The 25,560-nt window shown below is 45.5% G+C and overlaps 2 protein-coding genes across 2 annotated transcripts in view; both read right to left on the bottom strand.

Annotated features, from left to right (window-relative positions):
• LOC117887098 (zinc finger protein 248-like) overlaps positions 1-25,560 on the bottom strand; it is a 236,550-nt gene that overhangs the window by 125,152 nt on the left and 85,838 nt on the right. The gene's annotated exons all lie outside the window — the stretch shown is intronic.
• LOC117886968 (butyrophilin subfamily 1 member A1-like) lies at positions 4,667-24,087 on the bottom strand. Its single transcript, XM_034789159.1, has 7 exons — positions 23,975-24,087; positions 21,970-22,317; positions 20,769-21,050; positions 10,131-10,235; positions 8,183-8,203; positions 7,461-7,493; positions 4,667-5,745 (listed from the first exon to the last, which is right to left on the bottom strand). Exons 1-7 carry the CDS (start codon positions 24,072-24,074, stop codon positions 5,228-5,230), a joined length of 1,407 nt encoding a protein of 468 aa, XP_034645050.1. The 5' UTR covers positions 24,075-24,087; the 3' UTR covers positions 4,667-5,227.

The raw sequence follows: 25,560 nt of genomic DNA, 5'->3' as shown, positions 1-25,560 counted from the left end.
GTTTGTTTGTGTCCCCACTAAGCGCATTAAGTGAGCGGAGTGCATCCACAGTACTGAAGCTACCGTCAACTTTCGGAGCATTGCACTGTGGTAGCTATCCCACAGTTCCCGCAGTCTCTGCCCCCCATTGGAATTCTGGGTTGCGCTCCCAGTGCCTGATGGGGCAAAAACATTGTCGCGGGTGGTTCTGGGTACATGTCGTCAGCCCCCCCCCACCTCCGTGAAAGCAATGGCAAAAAATTCTCACCTTTTTTCACTGTCACCATATGTCTACTGGATGCTGCTGGCAGACGCAGTAGTGCAGCGCTACACAGCAGCATCCCCTTTTCTTTGCAAGTTGGCAAAGACGGTTACCAGTCATACTGTACCATCTGTTGCTGTCATGGGTGCTCCTGGCTGGCCTCAGTGAGGTTGGTCGGGGGCGCTTGGGCAGACATGGGTGTTCCTGGCTTTGCAGCTCACAGTGTCATTCCAGTGATTTTCTAGGCAGCTGCAATTTAGACTCAGCGACATTCAGCATTGTAATACCTGAGTCCCTTCATGGATCCCGCTCCTTGTCTCCAACTCAATAGTAGAGATCGAAATATCCCAGCATGCAGCAGGTTCATGAGGCCGGGGACCCTGCCTGCTTTTCCTGAGCCCAGGTGGCCCCAAGGATTCCCAAGGGAAGGGGAGCTAGTGAGGGGCACTACAGTTAGGTTGGTCATTTTGTGCTACGTGATTTGAACACTCTTATGCTTTATCTGGTTCAGTAAAAGAGCAATAGTGCATCGGACTTGTGCAAAGAGTCTGTCTCTGTGTTAAATGGCTTGTCTACACTGGCAATTCACAGCGCAGCAACTTGCTGACTCAGGGGTGTGAAAAATCACACACACCCAGTGCAGCAAGCTTGAGTGCTGTAAAGCACCACTGTAGACAGACTCCGAGTGCTCAGAGCCAAGCTCCCAGTGCTCGGAGCTATTCCCCTTGTTGAGTTCTCTCCCTGTCACTCATGGGTAACCACACAGGCAGATCAAAGCACTGCCGCAGGAGCAGTCCCCAGGCAGCGCTTTGAATTGTCTAGTGTAGACAGAGCCAAATGCTTCACAACTACCGTGTGCCTCCAGAGAGTTCAGCTGAAACCAGCAGGCTCTCACCTTGGTGTGGAGTTCTGAGAGATGGTGTGTTTAAGCATGTGGGAGTCTGAAGGGTCAGCTCTGCACCAGGGAGTTAGGCAGTGGGTTTCACACCCCAGATAGGGGGAGAGTCCCCAAAGAATGTGCCTAGCAACCCCAAGACTGGAGCAGTGGATGGGCTCTGTTCCAGTCCCAGAGGTTTGAATTATCAGGGGATCCTGGGGCTCAGATGCTTGGGTTCCCCTTACAGCAGTCCGGTGGCACCTAACCAGGTCTCGGATACACACACCAGTAAACAGAAACCTTCTCATGGCCCAACGTCCAAACACCCTTAACTCTGACCAGGTGGGTTCTGCTGACTATTTCTACATGTCTGAAATATTAATTTCAGAGACATGAATGGAGAGGTCTCCCCCTCAGGGCTGCCACATCCCTTTGCCTTGGCTGAGGGGGGCTCTTTCCTGGATGCTTCTCCCTGTTTCTGGATAAGTCTCTCCCTCCAGTGCTGCCACCTCCTGCTCCCTTTGCCTTGGGGTGGGAAGGTTTCTATTCATGGCTGTTCCTGGGCTGGGGAGAGGCTGTCTCCTGTTCCACGTCTTTCACTGTTCTCTGTGGCCGGGATAGAGCAGCTGGTGACTTTAACCGTAAATACCTGTGGCCAGGAGCTGCCCCGACTCTGCTGCTGGGAATGTGGCAGGTCCAGCAGGGGGAGCAGGAGATGCAGCAGGGGAGGAGGCAGCAGAAAAGCAGCAAGATAGACAGGAGAACCCAAGGGGACAGTCTGTGACTCCATGTTAAGGCTGTTATTGTGCTTGAGAGATTCACATTTGATACCGAGTGTGGGGTTTGTACTCTGGTTTGTAACTGACTTTGCCCTGAGATTGGTACTCACATTCGTGAGCTACTCTATACAGTAGAGTCGAACCTGGGTCTCCCACATGCCAACGGGGTGCTCTAACCATGAGGGTAAAAATTATAAGGCAGGTGACATCACAAAAAACACCTCCACCTTCTCCCCACCCCCACTCACATTTTGTGTGGAGTGAGGCAGGTGCTTACCTCATTCCAGAAACGCCTTAGGTGCCTGAGCCACCTGACGTCAGATGCTGGGTTCCCGTCTGTGGGTTGCTAAGCAGAGATAGATGCCCCTCTGCAGCCCTGGTTTAAGCACCTGTCTGTGACAGGGGGCAGGGCTTAGAACACCCATCTCCCCTTGTCTAGCTTAGCTGGCTCCCTGTCTAGTGAGCTGGCTTTTGTGAATCTCACTGTAAGGTGACTGATGCCCATGCATTGTCTAGGGAGTTTCAGCACGTGACTCAGCTTTGCAGAATGTGCTTTTCTGGTTGCCTACAAACTAGGCCCTGTGATGCTCAGCATTGCAACACCAAGTCCCTGCATGGATCGCCCCCTATGTAACCAGTCACCTCTCCGCAGAGCACAGCTGAGCAATTCCAGATTGACATGGGTGTGCACAGGACAGAGACAGAGCACAGGCTGGTTAGTGACACATCACAGTAAACCCCAAACTCTCCTCCTAGAGGCGCGATATTCCCTGTGGAGGCTGGGGGGACACAACCAAGTCAGGAAGCAAATCCCATGACTCTGCCCCCGACAGTTGCAGCTGGGACACTGAAGTGGAACAAACAAGAAGAACTGTTTGTAATGTTTTATTTACAGTAAGTAACTAAAGGTGGTAAGTAAATGGAGCTGAGAAGAAGCTTTAATAACCACAGCATGGCAAGGAGATTCCCCAGCTACTGAGAACAGTTTTCTTAATGGCACTAAAATAGCTCCAATGGCCAGGAATTAATTTAGGGAATTAAGGAGTTACAGTCTCACTTTCAGTAACATGGAATAAATGTCTCTGTTCCCTTTCCTTCCATACTGTCCTTTTCTAGTCATTTTTCTAACCCTCACTTCTGATCCCTGTTTATTTTCCTGTGTCTCTCCCACTCTCCTCCCCTCCCAGTTACAGATCATCCCCCATGGCTTCCCCTCTCCCCCGCACCCCCGACTTTATCCCTTCCCCTCTTGCTGCCCCCAGGCTGGTTCCCCTGTCAGGGATATTTTCCTGTCACTCTTCTCATTTCTGTTTTCCACCATTTCTCATAGACTCTACCTTTATTCTTCTTTTATTTTAATTTACATTTTTCTTCTTGCTTCTTCTAATTCCCTCTGGTTAAACCCGCCCTGTCCCTGCCTCTCCCAGTGTTGCCAACCTCGGGAGTTTAAAAAAAAAAAATCATGAGAGTGACCCAATGATGATTTTTTTTAAGGTTATGTAACCCTTCTGCCCATCTAAGTTGGCAGCAACAAGGGCCGGGTTCTGTATCTAGGGGTTCCATTTCAATAACACAATGCAAAACCGGCTCGAGCCCCCACCCAGTGACCTGGGACAATTACATACCACCCCCTGGGCGCCTCTAAGAGGCAATACTTCCCCTCTCGCAAGCATGGAGTCTGAGTGTAACAGAAAATGTTTAATAACTTGAGGTAAACAACATCAGCATTAAATTGGAAAAACACCACAACTAGAGTTCTTAGACCAAACCATGAGCGAAGACCCACCCCAGCAAATTGGGCCGTGTCCTCTCCCGTTGGTTCTTGAAACCAGCGACCCAAGAATCACCAAAGTCCCAAAAGTCCACCAATCCCAAAAAGTCCCAAAAGTCCAACAACCCCCCAAAGTCTCTGTCCATGATCAGTGCAGCCCCAGAGTTCAAAAGGGTGGGGGTGAGCAGGGTGTTAAGGGGCACCTTACGTGATCCGAGGCCAACCGGCTGCTTCTCCGTGGGGTTCCACCGCAGCCTTCACCACAAACTGCTCCACTCCACCCGCAGTCCCACTCCTGCCGTCCCACGAACTGCTCTGGCAGCTGCGCCGCTCCGCTCACCGACCTGTGAGCCGCTCCGCTCCAGCCGTCCCTTGGGCCACTCCCACAAGGCTCTGCTCTGCTAGCTGCTCCTCCAGCCCCTCCGCTCACCGACCTGTGAGCCGCTCCGCTCACCCGCTAAGCTAAGTTAGCTTAGCAATAACTCAGGCTCCCCCACTAGTTAACACAGCCTCAGTGATCTTAGCTCTTAAATAGCTTTAGCTCTTTTGTGATTTCAGCTCTTAGTGATTGCAGCTAGTAGTAGGGGAGCCCCAGTGCTGGTGCACTATTGGCCCAAAATGAACTCAGCTCAGCAGTCTGTAACTAGACTCCTAAGGGAATCAAAGTTAGCTCTGACATTCAACAGTGGAAAGAGGAGGTAGTGCAATTGGTGTTTCAACCCCCTCAGGAAGGGGGCCATACCATCAGGTACAAATACCTGTCCCCATCCTCTCTCAATTCACTGGGTTTTGTAACCCATGCCCCTTGACAAGCAAATGCTACTTAGGTAATGGTGAATGACTCACTCAGTCCTTCTGTCATACAACAGTTCCACTGGCCTTGATTCACAGAATCAGGGTAACAAAACTTTATTCTTCCTGCCCCAATAACAGAGAAACTGGGGATCCCACACCAGCCAAAGTAACCACTTTGAGTTGCTGTGGTTTCATGCCAGGCGAGTGGGTGTGCCTATGCAAACAAGATCAGCCCCTGGAGTTCTTTTCCACACTCACCATAATTCACCACCAGATGTCAGGGTAGAGCTCATCCTGACTCTGCTTACATCTATATAATAGTTTTCCTGTCAATCTGCACCCCTTACCCATCTCCCCCATGTGTGTGACCATTACAGTGTTACCAGTTGTCCTGAAGTGACTTTGGCCCCTGCAGCAGGACCTCTGGCTGGGAGACCCCATGAGATCTAATCCCACAGATCTGTACAAACCGTTCCCTGCTGCTGCTTTTCCCCAACCCCTGATAGGGACACAGCATGAATCAGCCACCCCCACCTCTGCTTGCCCCCTGCCCAGCCCCCACCTGTGCCCCTCAGGGCCCCTCCTGCATCCCCAGAGGTTCTTCCCCCTCCCATCCCTGGGGCTGAAGGGAGGGAGAGGAGATTCCAGGGACCATACAGATGAGGAGCCAGGGTCTGGGTAGATGGGAGTCCTCCAGTGTCATACAGACTGGGGTGTGTGAGGCTAGAGAGGTTGATTTCCAGGTCCCCCCTCTGCTGTGTGTCTCAGGGACACAGTCGGAACTGGGATTGCCCCACCCAGAGCCAGGGTTGGATTCTCTCCCCAGGGACAGAGCCCGTTGGGAAAGTGAAGATTAGGGCCTCATCACCAGCATCGATAAATGTCACCTGCCCCCGGTCACAGTCCAGACAAACCCGGATCCTGCTGGGGACCCGGCTCAGGGACAGGGGGGTAGCAGGGGAAGTGAGAGCCCAGAACTGATCCCCCCACCACCCAACAGCCCAGATTCCCCCCTTAGGGCTACGGCTGATCCGTCCCTTTCTCCTCCCAGACTCTCTGGCCACCCCCACAGCCCAGCGTCCCCCACCCCCCACCTCCACCTCCACCTCCCAGCAGTGTCTCCCCGAGGTGAATCCCTCACAGCCCAGCACACAGGCCCAATAGTCAAATCTCTCAGGGTTGTTGGGCAGATCCTGCCATGTGTCTCCACATCTCACACTTTTCCGATCCTCAGACAGGACAAGTTGGGGATGAGCCGTGTCTGGATCCAGAGTCACATTCGCTGGAAAGAGAGAATCAGAGCGTTAGGGGCAGAGCTCAGCCCTGGGGGAGGGTTTGATGGTGACAGTGACCGAATCTGCCCCAGCTGGGGAGTGACTCAGGGAATCTCCTTCCTCCAGGATTTACTTGCCAGCTCTGAGATCTCAGCACAGAGGTGGGGAGAGTCACCCCCTGGCAGAGACGGGTCAGTGACAGGGTGAAAGGATCAGCTGAGCCAGGCCTGGGACTCAGAATCTTTCCCCTCCTGCCCCTAACTCTCCCCAGGGAGGGGACTAGAGACTCCAGCAGCCCCAGCAGATGGTACAACTCAGTGAACATTGACAGAGCTTCCCCCCACCCCACCTTCAATCTCACTGTGTCCCAGCTGCCCCCTGCTGGACTTTGCTATGGGGCCTCCCCACCATACCCGGCCTGCTCTGAAATGTCACAGCTCAGAAAGGAACAGGCCACACAGTACCAGGATTGAACCTGCCCAGAATGTCACTGCTCAGCAGCAGTTACAGCCCAAAAGTACATTAGCCTGGGGCAGGAAGCGAGGGGTTAGCACAAGTGTGTGTGTGTGTGTGGGGGGGGGGGGGTTCATGGTGGAATGAGGGACAAGCTACGAGTGTGGGGGGAGCAAGGGCAGATTAGGGTTTTAGATTAGGGCCCTGGGCCACAGCAAGTGAAGGCCCCACCCCACCCCTTCTCCCTGCAGGACCTCCCCCCCCCCCCATGGTCCTGCTGGGGGAAATGGGGCCAGGGTGTAGGGGCATGCCCTGCTGTGCCCACCTGGTGCTCCAGCTGGAGAGAAGGGCAAGCCCCACACCCCAAACCCCTTCCCCGGCTGGAGTGCTGGGTGGGTGGAGCAGGGCAAGCCCCAGAGCCCTGACTCCACTCTCTGGCAGGAGCACTGGGCAGGCAGAGCAGGTTGGGGCACAGAGGCACCCATTTTCCTGGGGCCCCCAATTGGCCAAGGTCCCTGGGCACAAGCCCCATTGGCCCCGTGGCTGTTCCACCACTGTGGAGGAGGTACAGAATAGGTGATTGGTGGAAAGAGGGAGAGGGTCATTCTAGTGATGGGGAGACTAAAGTGACATCCTGTTTAGCAGAGACAGGAGCATGCTGGGATCATGGTGGATGGAGAGAGGGGAAATGAAGCAACCTCACAGCTCTGATCACAGGAGCTCTCCAGCTGTGTATAATGAAGCTGGGAGAGTCCCTGTCTGTGATCAAGACTCTGTCCCTCTGCTTGAGACTGGATCAAGGGTCGCACACAGACACAGTCCCTGATCACCCCATCAGTGTGGGGTGACTGCAGAGCTCCTGGCTTTCTTCAGAGGGGAAAAGATGAAGGAAGAAACAAAGGGACACTGGAGATCGGCCATCAGCGCAGGAAGATAAAACAAACTCCCCCTGGAGAAGTGGCTGTGGAGGTGCATGTCCCACTGGACCTGTACAATGAGTGGGAGCTGCTATCACAGATCTCTGCAGGGTACAGTGCACATGCAGGTGGTGGAGGTGCAGGAAGAGCAGATACAATATGATATAGATTCATTATGATGTGGTAGGACATAGGCTCAAACCCCACCTCATCTTGTGATGCTCCTTGAAATGAAGGGTGTTGGGGAGGTCTGCCCTGAACTATCACATCCACTCCCACATTCAAAGAAAAGGAGGTACATTGCCCCATGGGAACAGATATTTGGACATTGATAAAATATGATCTTTAATTACCTTCTTCCATAGGTGCCATGGATCTTCTCCACCCTAAAACCAGCCACATAATTAGAGATGAGAGCGGATCTGAACATGTATTGCATGATTCAATATTGTACAAACTAATACACCCAGGGAAAAAGAAAGTTCTAAGTTCATCAGAGCCTCCACTGGCTGTCTCTCTCCCAGGGTGGATCTTCACTGCAGTTAGCCCAGGCTCTTATCTGGCTGTTCCCAACCTGTTTATTGCACAAACACAAAAACTCTGACTCAAGTTTGATGGTGCTTTACACCCAGGCTAGCTGGCAACATTTGGGGTATAGGCTATAGCCCAGGTACCACTTTAATTCAGGTTGGTTACATGCCCACTTTGCAGTGTGGAGGGTAAATAATCATCTCAGGGGCTAGTCCACCAGTGCCTTCGCACAATTCCTCCTGGGCCATATTTTCCTGGTCACTACCTACTTTGCTACTGTATTTCTTATCAAATTAGCTTTGGTGTGAAATTCATCCAATTTAGTCTTTCCCCACATTTTATAAAGTTACATTAAAAAACAACCATCCACACCCCCAAAAGAATGAGAATAATAAAAAAACCAAGGAAACAAAAACCATTTGTCATTCCAACAATTTTAAAAATTAAATTTAAAGGCAAACAACTCAACCACAATTAAACTCCCACACGAGACTCTAAATTAGTACAACAAATTTCTTTTCAGAGTAAGGATAATGACACTTACTTATCTCGTTATCTCGTTTGCCTAAAAATTAAAGATAAAGATTTTTTTTGTTAGGGCGGTTCCCTTTTTTTATTTCTCTTTATCATCAATATGACAGTGAAGGCGGAGAGAAATCAACATCCTCTTCAGGATGTCAGACGAGAGGATCCATTGGTCCCTTCTGATCTTAAACTCTGTGATTCCATGACTCTATTGCTCACCAGGTTTTCAAATTAGCTTTTGGTGTGAAATCTACCCAATTTAGGCTTCCACATATTTTATATAATTACACTAACCTCCCTCCCACAAAAAGAATCATGATAAAAAGTAAGAAAAACAAAAAGAGGTTTCATGTTGAAACAAAATTGTAAACATTAAATTTAAAAGCGAACTCCATAAAAATTACACCAGCTCCCACATGAGGATTCCATTAGGTACAAAAAATTTCTTGTCTGAGGAAGGATAATGACATTTACCAATTTCTATATCTAGTTTGCCTAAAAATTAAATAGAAACTTAGACTTAGAAACTATTTCTATTCAGTTTCCTCTTAAGGAGGTCAAACTAGATGATCTGTTCATCCCTTCTAACTCTGTGCTTCTATTAGAATCATAGGCCTGGAAATCTAATCTCCTGCACTCGTGGTAGGACTAAGTATTATCTGGACCACCTCTGACTGGTGTTTGTCTAACCTGTTCTTGAGAAAAACAGCTGGTCCTAACTGACCCAGGCAGGGCGACTCAGAGGACAACTTTGGGGACCAGACACTGATGACCCTCCTAGGGCATTGGGTCAGAGCCCAATAGAGTGGGTGGGCCTGGGCTCCCCTACCACTGCCCACCTCCTTGCCCCTCTGATTAAAAGAGGGCCAGGACTGCAAGACCTGCCCCCTGGGAGGGGGCACTAAGTGTGCTCACCACTAGGCCACCTAACCCACTGATGACGCAATTACACTCCTACATGAGGATCCAATCGTATACAAAAATTTTCCTCTCCGAAAACCCCTGAGACCAAGGGCTGGTCTACACTGAAAACTTCCACCCCTGAGACACATAACTTATGCTGATCCAACCCCCTAACTGGATGAACTTTTAAAGGGAAAGGGTCTCTGGAAACATTCAAACGGTCCAATAATGGTCCAGCCTATGACACACATATAACCCCCACCCCTGACAAACAGAGAAATAAAAATAAATCAGAGAAACCAACAAGCCCATAAGCAACTGTGTAGCCGTGGTAAGAAATTATATTTGTGGAAAAAGAGAAATTGAAACTTACCAACTTCTCCTTAAAATACAGACATAAATATAAATAATTCTCTCTCCTTGCTTCATGAAACAGTGTTAAAAAAGGTACACAATTCATTGGGGGTATGGAGGGACTCGGACGTATCAAATTTATTTGGAAATTGGGCAGATATTCTTTATGGATGCATCAGGGCATGGACAGCTGTATCTGAGTTATGTGACATTTAATATGATTTTTTTTTTATTTTCTGAGGAACAAATGTGTTTATTTACTGATTTATCACAGGAGCATTTCTATGGGGCCCATCGCTATAGTGTCCCGTTCACTACACTTTATTAGCAAAAAAAGAGATATTTCAAGTACAAATAGGAGAGGCTAGGCTTTGCAGAACCTTGTCTCAAGTGGAACCAGAGACAGACAGCGGTAACCCCCTAAGAACTGGGACGAGAGGGAGATGAAGGACCAAGCAGAACAGAGATGTATCTGCTGTGATCCAATTCTCTGGTTCAGTTCTATTGTCTGAGACTTTCCTCCCTTCTATTCTCTCCCCTGCACGTCTGCCCCCCACCCTCTATCAATAAATTCACATCCATTCTTCTTCTTTATTTAGGACCAGATCAGCAGATCATACGTTCTTTCCATGTTAAATTCCTAAATGGCCCTTATTTATTTATTAGGCCAAAACCTTTATTTACAGTATATTTCTCCCTCTGATATTTACCTTTCATTTTAAACAGATAAACAGTGAGGCCAATGAAACCAAACAAAACCACCAGGATCACACTCAGAGCCACCATCCAAGGATTCACCCTCGGGAAAAAGGAATCTGAAAAACAAAACACCCAGGACTTGCCTTAGTTTGGAAGTGGTGACTAAAAGCAAATTTTCATACAAATACATAAATAGTGCCCAGCAGGATTTGTGTGAGACAAGAGTGGAAGAACGGCCATGTCTACACTACACAAAAGACCAGAAACTGATTTTAAAAATGGCTCCAATCAACACAGCTTTAACACTGATTTATCCTGATTTGATTCATTGCTATTCAGAGGGCCACAGAGTTCAGGGGCAAATTCTCTGCTCATAAAACCAAGACTCCACTAGGGTTATGCCAGAAAAGCATTTGGCCCTTAGCAGTAAGCAACATTCAGAAATTGCCAGATTAATTAGAATAGTTTGAAAAATCCACTGTTACCCCCAAATATTCGGAGAAATCATAACCACAATTCCTCCAAAGATTTGTGCGACAAATTAATGAATCTTCTTTTGCTGTTCTTGTGTTCACAGTGATTCAACAGAGGGTCCTGTGGCACCTTTAAGACTAACAGAAGTATTGGAGCATAAGCTTTCATGGGTGAATGCCCACTTCATCAGACGCAAGTAATGGAAATTTCCAGAGGCAGGTATAAATCAGTATGGAGATAACGAGGTTAGTTCAGTCAGGGAGGGTGAGGTGCTCTGCTAGCAGTTGAGGTGTGAACACCAAGGGAGGAGAAACTGTTTCTGTAGTTGGATAGCCATTCACAGTCTTTGTTTAATCCTGATCTGATGGTGTCAAATTTGCAAATGAACTGGAGCTCAGCAGTTTCTCTTTGGAGTCCGGTCCTGAAGTTTTTTTGCTGTAAGATGGCTACCTTTACATCTGCTACTGTGTGGCCAGGGAGGTTGAAGTGTTCTCCTACAGGTTTTTGTATATTGCCATTCCTGATATCAGACTTGTGTCCATTTATCCTCTTGCGTAGTGACTGTCCAGTTTGGCCAATGTACATAGCAGAGGGGCATTGCTGGCACCTGATGGCATGTATAACATTGGTGGACGTGCAGGTGAATGAGCCGGTGATGTTGTAGCTGATCTGGTTAGGTCTTGTGATGGTGTTGCTGGTGTAGATATGTGGGCAGAGTTGGCATCGAGGTTTGTTGCATGGGTTGGTTCCTGAGTTAGAGTTGTTATGGTGCGGTGCGTGGTTGCTGGTGAGAATATGCTTAAGGTTGGTGGGTTTTCTGTGGGCGAGGACTGGCCTGCCTCCCAAGGTCTGTGAAAGTGAAGGATCATTGTCCAGGATGGGTTGTAGATCACTGATGATGCGTTAGAGAGGTTTAAGCTGAGGACTGTAGATGATGGCCAGTGGAGTTCTGTTGGTTTCTTTTTTGGGCCTGTCTTGTAGCAGGAGGCTTCTGGGTACATGTCTGGCTCTGTTGATTTGTTTCTTTATTTCCTTGTGCGGGTATCGTAGTTTTGAGAATGCTTGGTGAAGATCTTGTAGGTGTTGGTCTCTGTCTGAGGGGTTGGAGCAGATGCGGTTGTACCTCAGCATTTGGCTGTAGATGATGGATCATGTGGTGGCAATATACAAAAACCTGTAGGAGAACACTTCAACCTCCCTGGCCACACAATAGCAGATGTAAAGGTAGCCATCTTACAGCAAAAAAACTTCAGGACCAGACTCCAAAGAGAAACTGCTGAGCTCCAGTTCATTTGCAAATTTGACACCATCAGATCAGGATTAAACAAAGACTGTGAATGGCTATCCAACTACAGAAGCAGTTTCTCCTCCCTTGGTGTTCACACCTCAACTGCTAGCAGAGCACCTCACCCTCCCTGATTGAACTAACCTCATTATCTCCATACTGAATTATACCTGCCCCTGGAAATTTCCATTACTTGTGTCTGATGAAGTGGGCATTCACCCACGAAAGCTTATGCTCCAATACTTCTGTTAGTCTTAAAGGTGCCACAGGACCCTCTGTTGCTTTTTACAGATTCGGACTAACACGGCTACCCCTCTGATACTTGACACAGTGATTCAGTCACTTAACCAGGATGGAATTTTCAAATGTGCCCAGGCCTTTTCTGCACATGGTTTGTGCTCTGATTGAGTGAACCTGGGACAACCCTCTTATACAGACACTCTTAAATTGGTTCAACAGTTTATGACGTATGAGGGTTTCACCAATTTAAATAAATTGATGCATAAGAACATAAGACCATAGGAATGGCAATACTGGGTCAGACCAAAGGTCCATCTAGCCCAGTGTCCTGTCTTCTGACACTGGCCAGTGCCAGATGCCACAGAGGGAATGAACAGAACCAGTAATCATCAAGCGATCCATCCTCTGTTGCTCATTCCCAGCTTCTGGCAACCAGAAGCTAGTGACACCATCCCTGCCCATCCTGGCTCAATCATTGATGGACCTATCTTCCATGAATTTATCTAGTTATTTTTTGAACCCTGTTATAGTCCTGGCCTTCGCAACTTACTCTGGCAAAGAGTTCCAAAGGTTGACTGTGGGTTGTATGAAGAAATACTTCTTTTTATTTCTCTTAAACCTGCTGCCTATTAATTTCATTTGGTGACCCCTAGTTCTTGTGTTAGGAGAAGGAGTAAACAGCAGTTCCTGATCTACTTTCTTTATACCAGTCAATTTTATAGACCTCAATCATATTTCCTCTTAGTCATCTTTTTTCTAGGCTGAAAAGTCCCAATTTTATTAATCTCTCCTCATACAGAAGCCATTCCAGATCCCTAATTATTTTTGTTGCCCTTTTTTGAACCTTTTCCAATTCCAATATATCTTTTTTAAACATGGGGTGACCACATCTGCATGCAAAATTCAAGATGTGGGTGTACATGGATTTATATAGAGGAAATATGATATTTTCAATCTTATCATCTATCCCTTTCTTAATGATTCCCAACATTCAGTTCACTTTTCTGACTTCCTCTGCAGATTGAGTGGATGTTTTCAGAGAACTATCGATAATGACTCCAAGATCTCTTTTCTTGAGTGGTATCAACTCATTTAGACCACATCATTGTATATGTGTAGTTGGGATTATGTTTTCCAATGTGCATTACTTCGCCTTTATCAACATTAAATTTCATCTGCCATTTTGTTGACCAGTCACGCAGTTTTGAGAGATCTTTTTGTAGCTCTACACAGTCTGCCTGGTACTTAACTATCTTTAGTAGTTTTGTATAATCTACAAATTTTGCCACCTAACTGTTTACCTCTTTTCCAAGATCATGTATGAATATGTTGAATAGGACTGGTCCTAGTACAGACCCCTGGGGGACACCACTATTTACCTCTCTCCATTCTGAAAACTGACCAATTTTACCTACTCTTTGTTTCCTATTTTTTAACCAGTTACCAATCCATGAGAGCACTTTCCCTCTTATCCCATGGCAGCTTACTTTGCTTAAGAGCCTTTGGTGAGGGACCCTGTAAAAGGCTTTCTAAAAAGTACACTATATCCACTAGATCTCCCTGTCCACATGCTTGTCGACCCCCTCAAAGAGTTCTAGTAGATTGGTGAGACATGATTTTCCTTTAAAAAAAACCATGTTGACTCTTCACCAACAAATTATGTTCCTTTATGTGTCTGACAATTCTGTTCTTTACTATAGTTTCAACCAGCTTGCCCTATACTGAAGTCAGGCTTACAGGCCTGTAATTGCCGGGATCACCTCTGGAGCCCTTTTTAAAAATTACAATATCTATCCTCCACTCATCTGGTACAGAAGCTGATTTAAATGATAGGTTACAGACTACAGTTAGTAGTTCTGCAATTTCACATTTGATTTCCTTCAGATCTCTTGGGTGAATACCATCAGGTCTTGGTGACTTATGGCTGTTTAATTTATCAATCTGTTCCCAAACCTCCTCTAATGACACCTCAATTTGGAACAGTTCCTCAGATTTGTCACCTAAAAAGAATGGCTCAGGTTTGGGAATCTGCCTCATATCCTCAGCCATGAAGAGAGATGCAAAGAATTCATTTAGTTTCTCCACAACGGCCTTATCTTCTTGAGTGCTCCTTTAGCACCTCAATCGTCCAGTGGCCCAACTGATTGTTTAGCAGTTTTCGTGCTTCTCGTGTACTTAAAAAAATTCTGCTATTACTTTCTGAGTCTTTGGCTAACTGTTCTTTAAATTCTTTTTTTGACCTTCCTAATTATATTTTTATACTTCATTTGCCAGAGTTTATGCTCCTTTTGATTTTCCTCATTAGGATTTAACTTTACTTTTCAAAGGATGCCTTTTTGCCTCTCACTGCTTCTTTTACTTTGTTGTTTAGCCATAGTGGCTCTTTTTTAATTTGGGGCATACATTCAAGTTGAGCCTCTATTATGGTGTCTAAAAAGTTTTCATGGAGTTTGTAGAGATTTCACTTTTGGCAATGTACCCTTTAATTTCTGGTTCACTAACCTCGTTTTTGTATAATTCCCCTTTCTGAAACTAAATGCTTCAGTGTCGGGCTGCTATGGTGTTTTCCCCACCACTGGGATGTTAAATTTCATTAAATTATGATCACTATTACCAAGCCGTCCAGCTATATCTCTTGGATTATATCCTGTGCTACACTTAGGACTAAATCAAGAATTGCCTCTCCTCTTTGTGGGTTCTAAGACTAGCAGCTCCAAGAAGTAGTCATTTAAGGCGTCAAGAAAGTTTATCATTGCATCTTGTCCTGACATGTACCCAATCAATATGGGGATAGTTGAAATCCCCCATTATTATTGGGTTCTTTTATTTTAATAGCCTCTCTAATCTCCCTGAGCATTTCACGGTCATTATCACCTTCCTGATCAGGTGGTCGGTAATATATCCCTACCACTATATTCTTATTATTAGAGAATGGAATTTCTATCCATAGAGATTCTATGGTACAGTTTGGTTCATTTAAGATTTTTACTTCATTTGATTCTATGCTTTCTATCACATATAATGCCACTCCCCCACCAGCACGACCTGTTCTGTCCTTCTGATGTATTTTGTACGCTGGTATTACTGTATCCCATTGATTACCCTCATTCCACCAAGTTTCTGTGATGCCTATTATATCAATATCCTCAAGTAATGCAAGACACTCTAGTTCACTCAGCTTATTATTTAGACTTCTAGCACTGGTATATAAGCACTTTTAAAACTTGTCACTTTTGAGCTGTCTGCCATTCCTTGATGTAATTGAATGGGATTTTTTTTTTCATTTGACTGTTTCTGATCAGATCCTACCTGTATTTCATCATTTTCCATCCTCTCCTCCTTACGAGGACATAGAAAATCTCCATTAATAGGTCCTCCCCTAAGAGATGTTTCTGTCTGATCCACGTGCTCCTCCGTACCTGTCGGTTTTCCTCCAACCCTTAGTTTAAAAATGGCTCTACAACCTTTTTAATGTTAAGTGCCAGCAATCTGGTTCCATTTTGGTTTAGGTGGAGCCCATCCTTCCTGCATAGGCTCCCCCTTTCCCAAAAGTTTCCCCAGTTCCTAATAAATCTAAACTCCTCCTCCCTACACCATCGTCTCATCCATGCATTGAGACCCTGCAGTTCTGCCTGTCTAATTGGCCCTGCACGTAGAACTGGAAGCATCTCAGAGAATGCTACCATGGAGGTCCTGGACTTCAATCTCTTACCTAGGAGCCTAAATTTGGCCCCCAGGACCTCTCTCCTATCCTTCCCTAGGTCATTGGTATGCACATGTACAATGACCAGCAGCTCCTCCGCAGCACTACACATAAGGTCTGGAGAAACGAGTATCGACTCTGCGTTGCATAAGGGAAAATGAAGATTTCCTGGACAGACGTCAGGAGATGCTTCTATGGCCACAATGTTCTGAAGATTCAGAGCAGGCGCAGCAGTGACAGACGGATGATGAAGAAGTTTGGCAGCATGTGACCTCCAGAAGGAGAAAGAGGAGCGTCCATGTACCAGCAATGGAGATACAGGTGAGCAATCGTTTCCATGTTCTCTCTACAGGTACTAATGCGGAGAGTGGATTAGATGACCAATCCGAGGGAAGGGAGCAGAAGGAGACTCCACTGATTGGAAGGCAAAAGATGCACTGTCGTAGGGATGGGGGTTCCACGACCACCACTCCCAAGCGGAGGAGGAGGGTGGTGGTGGTCGGGGGACTCCCTCCTCAGGAGGACTGAGTCAACTATCTGCCGCCCCGACCGGGAAAACCGAGAGGTCTGCTGCTTGCCAGGAGCTAGGATACACGATGTGACGGAGACACTGCCGAGACTCATCAAGCCCTCGGATCGCTACCCCTTCCTGCTTCTCCACGTGGGCACCAATGATACTGCCAAGAATGACCTTGAGCGGATCACTGTAGACTACGTGGCTCTGGGAAGAAGGATAAAGGAGTTTGAGACGCAAGTGGTGTTCTCGTCCATCCTCCCTGTGCAAGGAAAAGGCCTGGGTAGAGACCGTTGAATCGTGGAAGTCAACAAATGGCTACGCAGGTGGTGTCGGAGAGAAGGCTTTGGATTCTTTGACCATGGGATGGTGTTCCAAGAAGGAGTGCTGGGCAGGGACGGGCTCCACCTAACGAAGAGAGGGAAGAGCATCTTCGCCAGCAGGCTGGCTAACCTAGTGAGGAGGGCTTTAAACTAGGTTCACTGGGGGAAGGAGACCAAAGCCCTGAGGTAAGTGGGGAAATGGGATCCTGGGAGGAAGCACAAGCAGGAGAGCGCAAGAGGGGAGGACTTCTGTCTCATGCTGAGAAAGAGGGACGATCGATGAGTTATCTTAAGTGCCTATACACAAATGCAAGAAGCCTGGGAAACAAGCAGGGAGAACTGGAAGTCCTGGCACAGTCAGGGAACTATGATGCGATTGGAATAACAGAGATTTGGTGGGATAACTCACATGACTGGAGTACTATCATGGATGGATATAAACTGTTCAGGAAGGACAGGCAGGGCAGAAAAGGTGGGGGAGTTGCATTGTATGTAAGAGAGGAGTATGACTGCTCAGAGCTCCAGTATGAAACTGCAGAAAAACCTGAGTATCTCTCGATAAAGTTGAGAAGCGTGAACAACAAGGGTGATGTCGTGGTCAGAGTCTGCTATAGACCACCAGACCAGGGGGATGAGGTGGATGAGGCTTTCTTCTGGCAACTAGCAGAAGTTGCTAGATCACAGGCCCTGGTTTTCATGGGAGACTTTAATCACCCTGATATCTGCTGGGACAGCAATACAGCGGTGCACAGACAATCAAGGAAGTTTTTGGAAAGTGTAGGGGACAATTTCCTGGTGCAAGTGCTGGAGGAACCAACTAGGGGCAGAGCTTTTCTTGACCTGCTGCTCACAAACAGGGGAGAATTAGTAGGGGAAGCAAAAGTGGATGGGAACCTGGGAGGCAGTGACCATGAGATGGTCGAGTTCAGGATCCTGACACAAGGAAGAAAGGAGAGCAGCAGAATACGGACCCTGGACTTCAGAAAAGCAGACTTTGACTCCCTCAGGGAACAGATGGGCAGGATCCCCTGGGAGAATAACATGAAGGGCAAAGGGGTCCAGGAGAGCTGGCTGTATTTTAAAGAATCCTTATTGAGGTTGCAGGAACAAACCATCCCGATGTGTAGAAAGAATAGTAAATATGGCAGGCGACCAGCTTGGCTAAACAGTGAAATCCTTGCTGATCTTAAACGCAAAAAAGAAGCTTACAAGAAGTGGAAGATTGGACAAATGACCAGGGAGGAGTATAAAAATATTGCTCAGGCATGCAGGAGTGAAATCAGGAAGGCCAAACTACACTTGGAGTTGCAGCTAGCAAGAGATGTTAAGAGTAACAAGAAGGGTTTCTTCAGGTATGTTAGCAACAAGAAGAAAGTCAAGGAAAGTGTGGGCCCCTTACTGAATGAGGGAGGCAACCTAGTGACCGAGGATGTGGAAAAAGCTAATGTACTCAATGATTTTTTTGCCTCTGTCTTCACAAACAAGGTCAGCTCCCTGACTGCTGCACTGGGCAGCACAATATGGGGAGAAGGTGACCAGCCCTCTGTGGAGAAAGAAGTGGTTAGGGACTATTTAGAAAAACTGGACGTGCACAAGTCCATGGGGCCGGATGCGCTGCATCCGAGGGTGCTAAAGGAGTTGGCGGATGAAATTGCAGAGCCATTAGCCATTATTTTTGAAAACTCATGGCAATCGGGGGAGGTCCCGGATGACTGGAAAAAGGCTAATGTAGTGCCCATCTTTAAAAAAGGGAAGAAGGAGGATCCGGGGAACTACAGGCCATTCAGCCTCACCTCAGTCCCTGGAAAAATCATGGAGCAGGTCCTCAAGGAATCAATTATGAAACATTTAGAGGAGAGGAAAGTGATCAGGAACAGTCAGCATGGATTCACCAAGGGGAAGTCGTGCCTGACTAACCTAATTGCCTTCTATGATGAGATAACTGGCTCTGTGGATGAGGGGAAAGCAGTGGATGTGTTATTCCTTGACTTTAGCAAAGCTTTTCATACGGTCTCCCACAATATTCTTGCTGCCAAGTTAAAGAAGTATGGGCTGGATGAATGGACTGTAAGGTGGATAGAAAGCTGGCTAGATCATCGGGCTCAATGGGTAGTGATCAATGGCTCCATGTCTAGTTGGCAGCCAGTTTCAAGCGGAGTGCCCCAAGGGTCGGTCCTGGGGCCGGTTTTGTTTAATATCTTTATTAATGATCTGGAGGATGGTGTGGACTGCACTCTCAGCAAGTTTGCAGATGACACTAAACTAGGAGGCGTGGTAGATACACTAGAGGGTAGGGATCGGATACAGAGGGACCTAGACAAATTAGAGGATTGGGCCAAAAGAAACTTGATGTTCAACAAGGACAAGTGCAGAGTCCTGCACTTAGGATGGAAGAATCCCATGCACTGCTACAGACTACGGATCGAATGGCTAGGTAGCAGTTCTGCAGAAAAGGACCTAGGGGTCACAGTGGACGAGAAGCTGGATATGAGTCGACAGTGTGCTTTTGTTGCCAAGAAGGATAACGGCATTTTGGGCTGTATAAGTAGGGGCATTGCCAGCAGATCGAGGGACGTAATCGTTCCCCTTTATTCGACATTGGTGAGACCTCATCTGGAGTACTGTGTCCAGTTTTGGGCCCCACACTACAAGAAGGATGTGGAAAAATTGGAAACAGTCCAGCGGAGGGCAACAAAAATGATTAGGGGTCTGGAGCGCATGACTTATGAGGAGAGGCTGAGGAAACTGGGATTGTTTAGTCTCCAGAAGAGAAGAATGAGGGGGGATTTGATAGCTGCTTTCAACTACCTGAAGAGGGATTCCAAAGAGGATGGAGCTCGGCTGTTCTCAGTGGTGGCAGATGACAGAACAAGGAGCAATGGTCTCAAGTTGCAGTGGGGGAGGTCCAGGTTGGATATTAGGAAACACTATTTCACTAGGAAGGTGGTGAAGCACTGGAATGCATTACCTAGGGAGGTGGTGGAGTCTCCTTCCTTGGAGGTTTTTAAGGCCTGGCTTGACAAAGCCCTGGCTGGGATGATTTAGTTGGGAATTGGTCCTGCTTTGAGCAGGGGGTTGGACTAGATGACCTCCTGAGGTCCCTTCCAACCCTGATATTCTATGATAAGCTTATCTAGCTGTCTCGAGAGATCTGCAACCTTCACACCAGGCAGGCAAGTCACCATGTGGTTCTCCTGGTCATCGCAAACCCAGCTATCTATATTTCTAATGATTAAATCCCTCATAGCTATTACCTGCATGAAACCTTAAATCATAAATCAGTTTCATAGTGCCCTATTTCATTTAGTTGAAGTAAGTAAGGAACTGACAAACTAAATCTATTTAGGGCTCTCTGAAACTTATACAAGACTATTCAGACAAGAAAGTGGCATTGATTAACTACTTAATCAGTGCATCTTTTGTGAGTAGACAAAATCATGAGTCCCTTTGTGGATCCAGACCAAAGTGACTTTAGGAGCACAAATCCCATTGAACGTCAGTAGAAACAACATTACATGACTTACCAGTAGGTGACATTTCACACAAGTAATGAAGACTGAGTTGGTGAAGCAAACAGATAACTACAGCTCTGCATGGATACAAAATTTGTATCCCCATCCAATCTGTGATTCCCAAAAATGATCCGTGGATATCAGCATCTGCGGATGAGGGTATCTGCGGATTTGCAGGGCTCTACAGATCATGATCATGTCAGAGTACAAAATTTACCACATTCAAAAAAATCATTAAGATGAATTTATGGTTACAGGAACACACACTGTCAGTGGATTGAATGAAAGTTTCTTCTAAAAATGTTACAAGTTTTTGTGTGGTGTGTGTGGGTGTCTATGCGTGCGTGCTAGAATTTCAGGAAAGTCAGACTTAACATTAAATTTATATGAAATCCAACACCTTGATTGTCTGAATACTCACAATTAAGGGAATCAAGTTGCCTAAACTGTGACCCCATAAAGACACCAGCCTCCCATCTTCTGTGTTTGTAGGTGGATTATGAAATATCCACCACAGATGTTTCAGTTCTTTTCTTCCTATGTTTTGTTTTGTTTCTAGTGGTGGTGAGTTCAGTGTGGGGTTTGGATGGTGACTGACCTGCTATATAAACTCCTGATTCTTTTTCTTGATTGAGAACAGTGTTCCTGACGCAACAGGACAAGTTTTGGTTTGAATGTTCTGTTACAATTATCGCAGTTTCTATTTCAAACAGGTTGTTGTCCCCTCGGGATGTTGTTTCAGAGAGTGATGATAAATGTCGCCCAATGAGATCTCTCCACAGCACCTCAGGCTCTGGGTACCAACCAGATGATCGACAAACCACCCGGATCCCTCCATCCTGGTGACCCTCCACAGAGATAAGAGGATCAGAGCCCAGACCTAAAGGGGGAAAAGACATAAACGTGTTAATCCCATACGTTAATTTATAAAGCAGAAGGAATGAGGGACAGTTTGTGGATCCCTTACTCACATGAGAAAGCACTAATTCACGTGAGTAGTCAGTAAAAGGGATAAATGAAAACTGGAATGTCTGAAATCCCAGTGCTCATGGACATACAAAAATGTGAACAAATATTTACAATAATTTCACTGAGTCAATGGGAGATATTGTTGTCTCGACACAGGAGCAACTGAGTTCTGAGCACGTTTGGACATATGACCACTTCATTTAGATACTTTAATTAGATGTGAATTTTTTGAAAATCTGATCATTAGTGCATTGGATAGAGATGTTTATTTTTTTAAAAAATCTAACTGGTGTCATGGTTACATTGTCAAAGTAACAGGGGAGAAATACTCAGTCTTGTCTAAAAGTGGTAAATACATAGTTTCCCCTCCCCAGCACCACCATTATACAGTCTCAGCAAATAAGAAGGCTGGATTTAATTTTGACTATGCTCTTAAGTAACAACCAACAGTGAACCCATAAGAAGGCCATAAAAGTCGGTCAGTCCCACCATACCCATCCTAGTCATCCTAGAAATGACTGCAGAGCAACTGAAAGGCCATATGTCTCCAGAAGTCCTTTCCCTCTTAACTAAAGACCCCTTTGGGAATTAATCAAGAATTTCCTTTGGGCAAGAAAGTTCCTGGACCATCCTGAAAATGTTTTAAATAACATGTCAGGAAAGTTTCCAACATATTTTCCCAAGTATACAAGTGGCTGTTTGCTGAAATTTAGATAAACTGCTGCATTTTGTAAAATATTTCTCAAGCAGGGAGTCACAGTTGTTGTTGTAATAGGATAGAACAAAGCCTGCAGACCAAAACAAAGCTAAAACTGACACAAGCCACTGACCTGCTACCCGCAGTTCCAATACTGTTTGTCCATAAAAAGTACCATCTTGAACAAAGCAGTGGTATTCTCCTTCATCAGAGAGTCTGATATTGAGAATCCTCAAGGGAACGTTTCCATCTGTGAGTCCCTCTTTCAAAAGCTCCGTCCTTCCCCGATACTCTGGCATCTGCCCTTCATACTGATCCTTCCCATCATGGTACAGGTGCACAACGGATAAAAACTGAGATCGGAACCATCTCACCTCCATGTTTGCAGCACTCAGCCGAGGAGACAGGTGACAGGGTAACACAGTTTCCTGACCCAGGATGGCAGTGACAGGGTCAAGGGGTCCAATCACTGTGAACTTTGCTGGAAAATGCACCAGGGCAAGAACAACAAAAGCAGCTCAGAGGAAAGTGGGAATCTGATATGAAGGACATAGCCAACAGATTCCATTTTATACAAACTTTCCAGAAAGTTCAGCCAGAAGCAGACACCCGGCATGGAACATTTCAGCCTAAATGCTTAAGTGAGAGCAGCGCTCATGAGCACGGGACTGAGACTGTGTTATAAGAACACTCAGCCTCGGTGTATGGCACAGGCACACAGCACTGAGATGGGGCGTGGAGCTGATAACAGACAAGCTTGGAGCATGGCCCAGGCACAGAGCACTGGACAGAGAGGGGAGTGGAGAATTGGTAGGTTCAGTGCATGGCACAGGCACACAGTGCTGACACGGGGTGGGAAGCTGAAGACAGGTGTGTTCAGTCCCTGGCAAAGTCACACACCAGAGAAACTGAGGCAGAGAAATGGTAATGGACATTTTTAGTGTATAGTTGAGACAAGCTTACTATTTAACAGCCCATTTTTCTGAGTGATCTCAAATTGACACGCGTACTGACATTGCCATGAAATTTGCTGGGCCTCACCAGGAATAAGGGTAGGGTTGATGGGTGATATTTGGTGTTCTCTCACCAAGGTGTTCCTGAGACATAGCCCTATTGCTAGAGCCAATTGTTGGATTAGTATGGTTCAGTACTTCATATGATCAAGAGACCAAATTAGCCAATAATTTTGGCTAAGTTTGGTTAAGACAAAACAGTGCACTATGAAAAGGAGACAAACATACTGTCCTTCTGGGAAGCAATTCTTATTTTGCAGCATGCTCACCTTACACAGAATGTGTGCCTCAAAAATACACTTATATTTATTCCTGGGCTATTCACAAGTGAGAAAACACTTTATACGTCACCCAAGATCCAACCCACCAGTCCCTTAACTTGTTGTTTTTTACCTTCCTCATCTCTGTTTTGGACACCACTTTCCATACCAGGCAGGTGTGGAGGTACATCCCAACCAGTGGTAGGACACACCAGTCACGCATCTTGGCTTTGATAGACTTCCTATTTTCTATGGTGAATGCTAACTTCAGCTTTGTAAAATTTGGTGGGATACTTGATATCGGTGAACAGAATTGTGGGAAGAGCATAATACATTCAGTTAACTTCCCAACACTTTTATCATGTATATTATAGGACTACCATGCACATAATACCTAATAACATGGTGTACACTACATCTAATATATTAGCTAACAGGCCCAATAAAAAAAGTCATGTGCCATCAATATATTTTGATTCTTATGTTTTTGGGCACATGTGAATCTCAAATTATGGCTCTGATCTTTTTTACATCTGAAACCCACTAAGTTAATTTATGTATTTTATTATTATTTATTGTTATTATTAAACTCTCAATAAGTGTCTATCCAATGCATCCTTGATAATTTCTTAAAAATGCCTGTGTGAAGAGACAGACCTGCGCACTATTCCATGAAGAAATAAAATAACCCAGCAGCAACAACACAATCAGAGCAAACAATGGATAATGAAGGTGCTGATCTTGCTATGGGGTGAAGTTTACATACTGTGAGTAGTTCCAGTGACTGAGTTGTGTATGTTGTTAAGACACTTCAGGGGCCTAAATAAATCCCCTAAGAAACAGCAGACACAGTGCGGATTCCTACCTGATTCCATCTTGTGAACATAACAAATAAGGAAGAAAATAATAAACCCAGTGAGAGGGGACCTGGCTCTGGAGCTGTGGCAGAATGAGAGAATCTTCATCTTCGCTGTAACTTGATCTAGACAATAGGAAGAAAGAGGAAAAAAAATCATAATGAGCATAACACACCGATTAACATTAAAGTCAAACATTAACGAGGACACAGTAAATAAAAAGGAATAAATACATTGTTAAGTGAATGCTTTCATATTACGGTGTTAGAACATCCCTTCAAAAATCCACATTAAAAAAGGTCAGATCATTGTAAAAACTGGTAGTAATTCCATCAATGGAGAAAAATTTTTAAGGAATGAGAAACACTGTGTGTGTGTGAGACAGAAAGATTATTGGGGTTTTTTTTACCCATTTCTTTTCTTTCAACATATCAGAGGCAAAATAATTCAGTCCCATAAACAGAATTATTAAGTAACAGAAACAAGAAAGAAAGACTCTTCCCATAAAGTTGGATTTGCAAGAGTTTGTAACATACTTTACAAAACAGAAATATACAATTAGTTAATTCATAACAAATCTCCCTTTGAATGCATTGAGAGCAGGATCAGGTCCAGTTTTCTTGAATAAAATATAAAGGGAAATAAATTCTTAAATCAAATAACCACAATAGTTTGGTGTTAAATTACAATGAAAGGAGAGGGGAAAATAGCTCATATATCATTTTGAATACATAGTTCAAAAGCAAAGTTTATACAGGTCTGTCTCATCTTACGCTGGGGTTATGTTCCGCGGTCAGTGCATAAAGCGAAAACCGCGTATAGTCAAAATTACATTGAGTTCAATGGCGGGCGGAATAGCCCGCACTACAGGTACAGTATTAAAATTGGTATTTTTCTCTTTTTGTTTTGTTTTTTTGTTTTTGCCGACCGCGTAAAGCTGAAATCGCGCATGTTAAATGTGCGTAAGATGCGACAGACCTGTATTCAGAGTAAGACACGTTTATCCTGGGATTATTGGATCATTTTGCAGTTAATAATTCACCCAAGGTCAGGAATAAATACTAGGTAATATCAAAGAACAAGGGAGATGGTATTCAAGTGACAGATTTCAACTACCTGATAAATCCTGGGAATAAGCTTTGGAAAGTTTTAAGATCTCCCTGGTATTCCAAGGTTTTCTAAAATCCTCATCCATTCTCCTCTAGTTATCTTACATTGTCAGTGACTATTTTGGTCATGAGGCTACAAAATTAATTCTTAATAAAACATTACAGAGACAAAGAGATGAATTCCAGTCTTTCCTTGCGTATTTCTGCAAAAATGGTATTTATTCTTTGTTGGACACTGAAGTGAAATGTTTCAGAGTGGTACCCGTGTTAGTCTGAATCAGCAAAAATAATGAGGAGTCCTTATGGCACCTTAGAGACTAAAATTTATTTGGGCATAAGCTTTCATGGGCTAAAACCATTTCATCAGATGCATGGAGTATAAAGTACAGTAGGCAGGTATAAATACACAGTACACATGAAAAGATGGGAGTTCCTTACCAAGTGTGTGTGTGTGTGGGGGTTTCGATCCGATACTGACAGCTCCG

This window comes from Trachemys scripta, chromosome 14 (genome assembly GCF_013100865.1).
Source record: "Trachemys scripta elegans isolate TJP31775 chromosome 14, CAS_Tse_1.0, whole genome shotgun sequence".
Taxonomy (NCBI): domain Eukaryota; kingdom Metazoa; phylum Chordata; order Testudines; family Emydidae; genus Trachemys; species Trachemys scripta.
The sequence above is the reverse complement of the archived record's forward strand: the minus strand, read 5'-3'. Positions and strand labels throughout refer to the sequence as shown.

What these genes read in the sequence shown, in the direction of transcription:
- LOC117886968 (XM_034789159.1), bottom strand. Translation starts at nt 24,074, where the DNA reads ATGAAGATTCTCTCATTCTGCCACAGCTCCAGAGCCAGGTCCCCTCTC. An exon ending in ATCAGGAGTTTATATAGCAG is followed by an intron (nt 10,236 to 20,768) that starts GTCAGTCACCAT and finishes TTTGTTTTTCAG; the next exon opens with ATTCCTTTTTCCCGAGGGTG. An exon ending in TTATCTGTTTAAAATGAAAG is followed by an intron (nt 8,204 to 10,130) that starts GTAAATATCAGA and finishes TTTAATTTTTAG; the next exon opens with GCAAACGAGATAACGAGATA.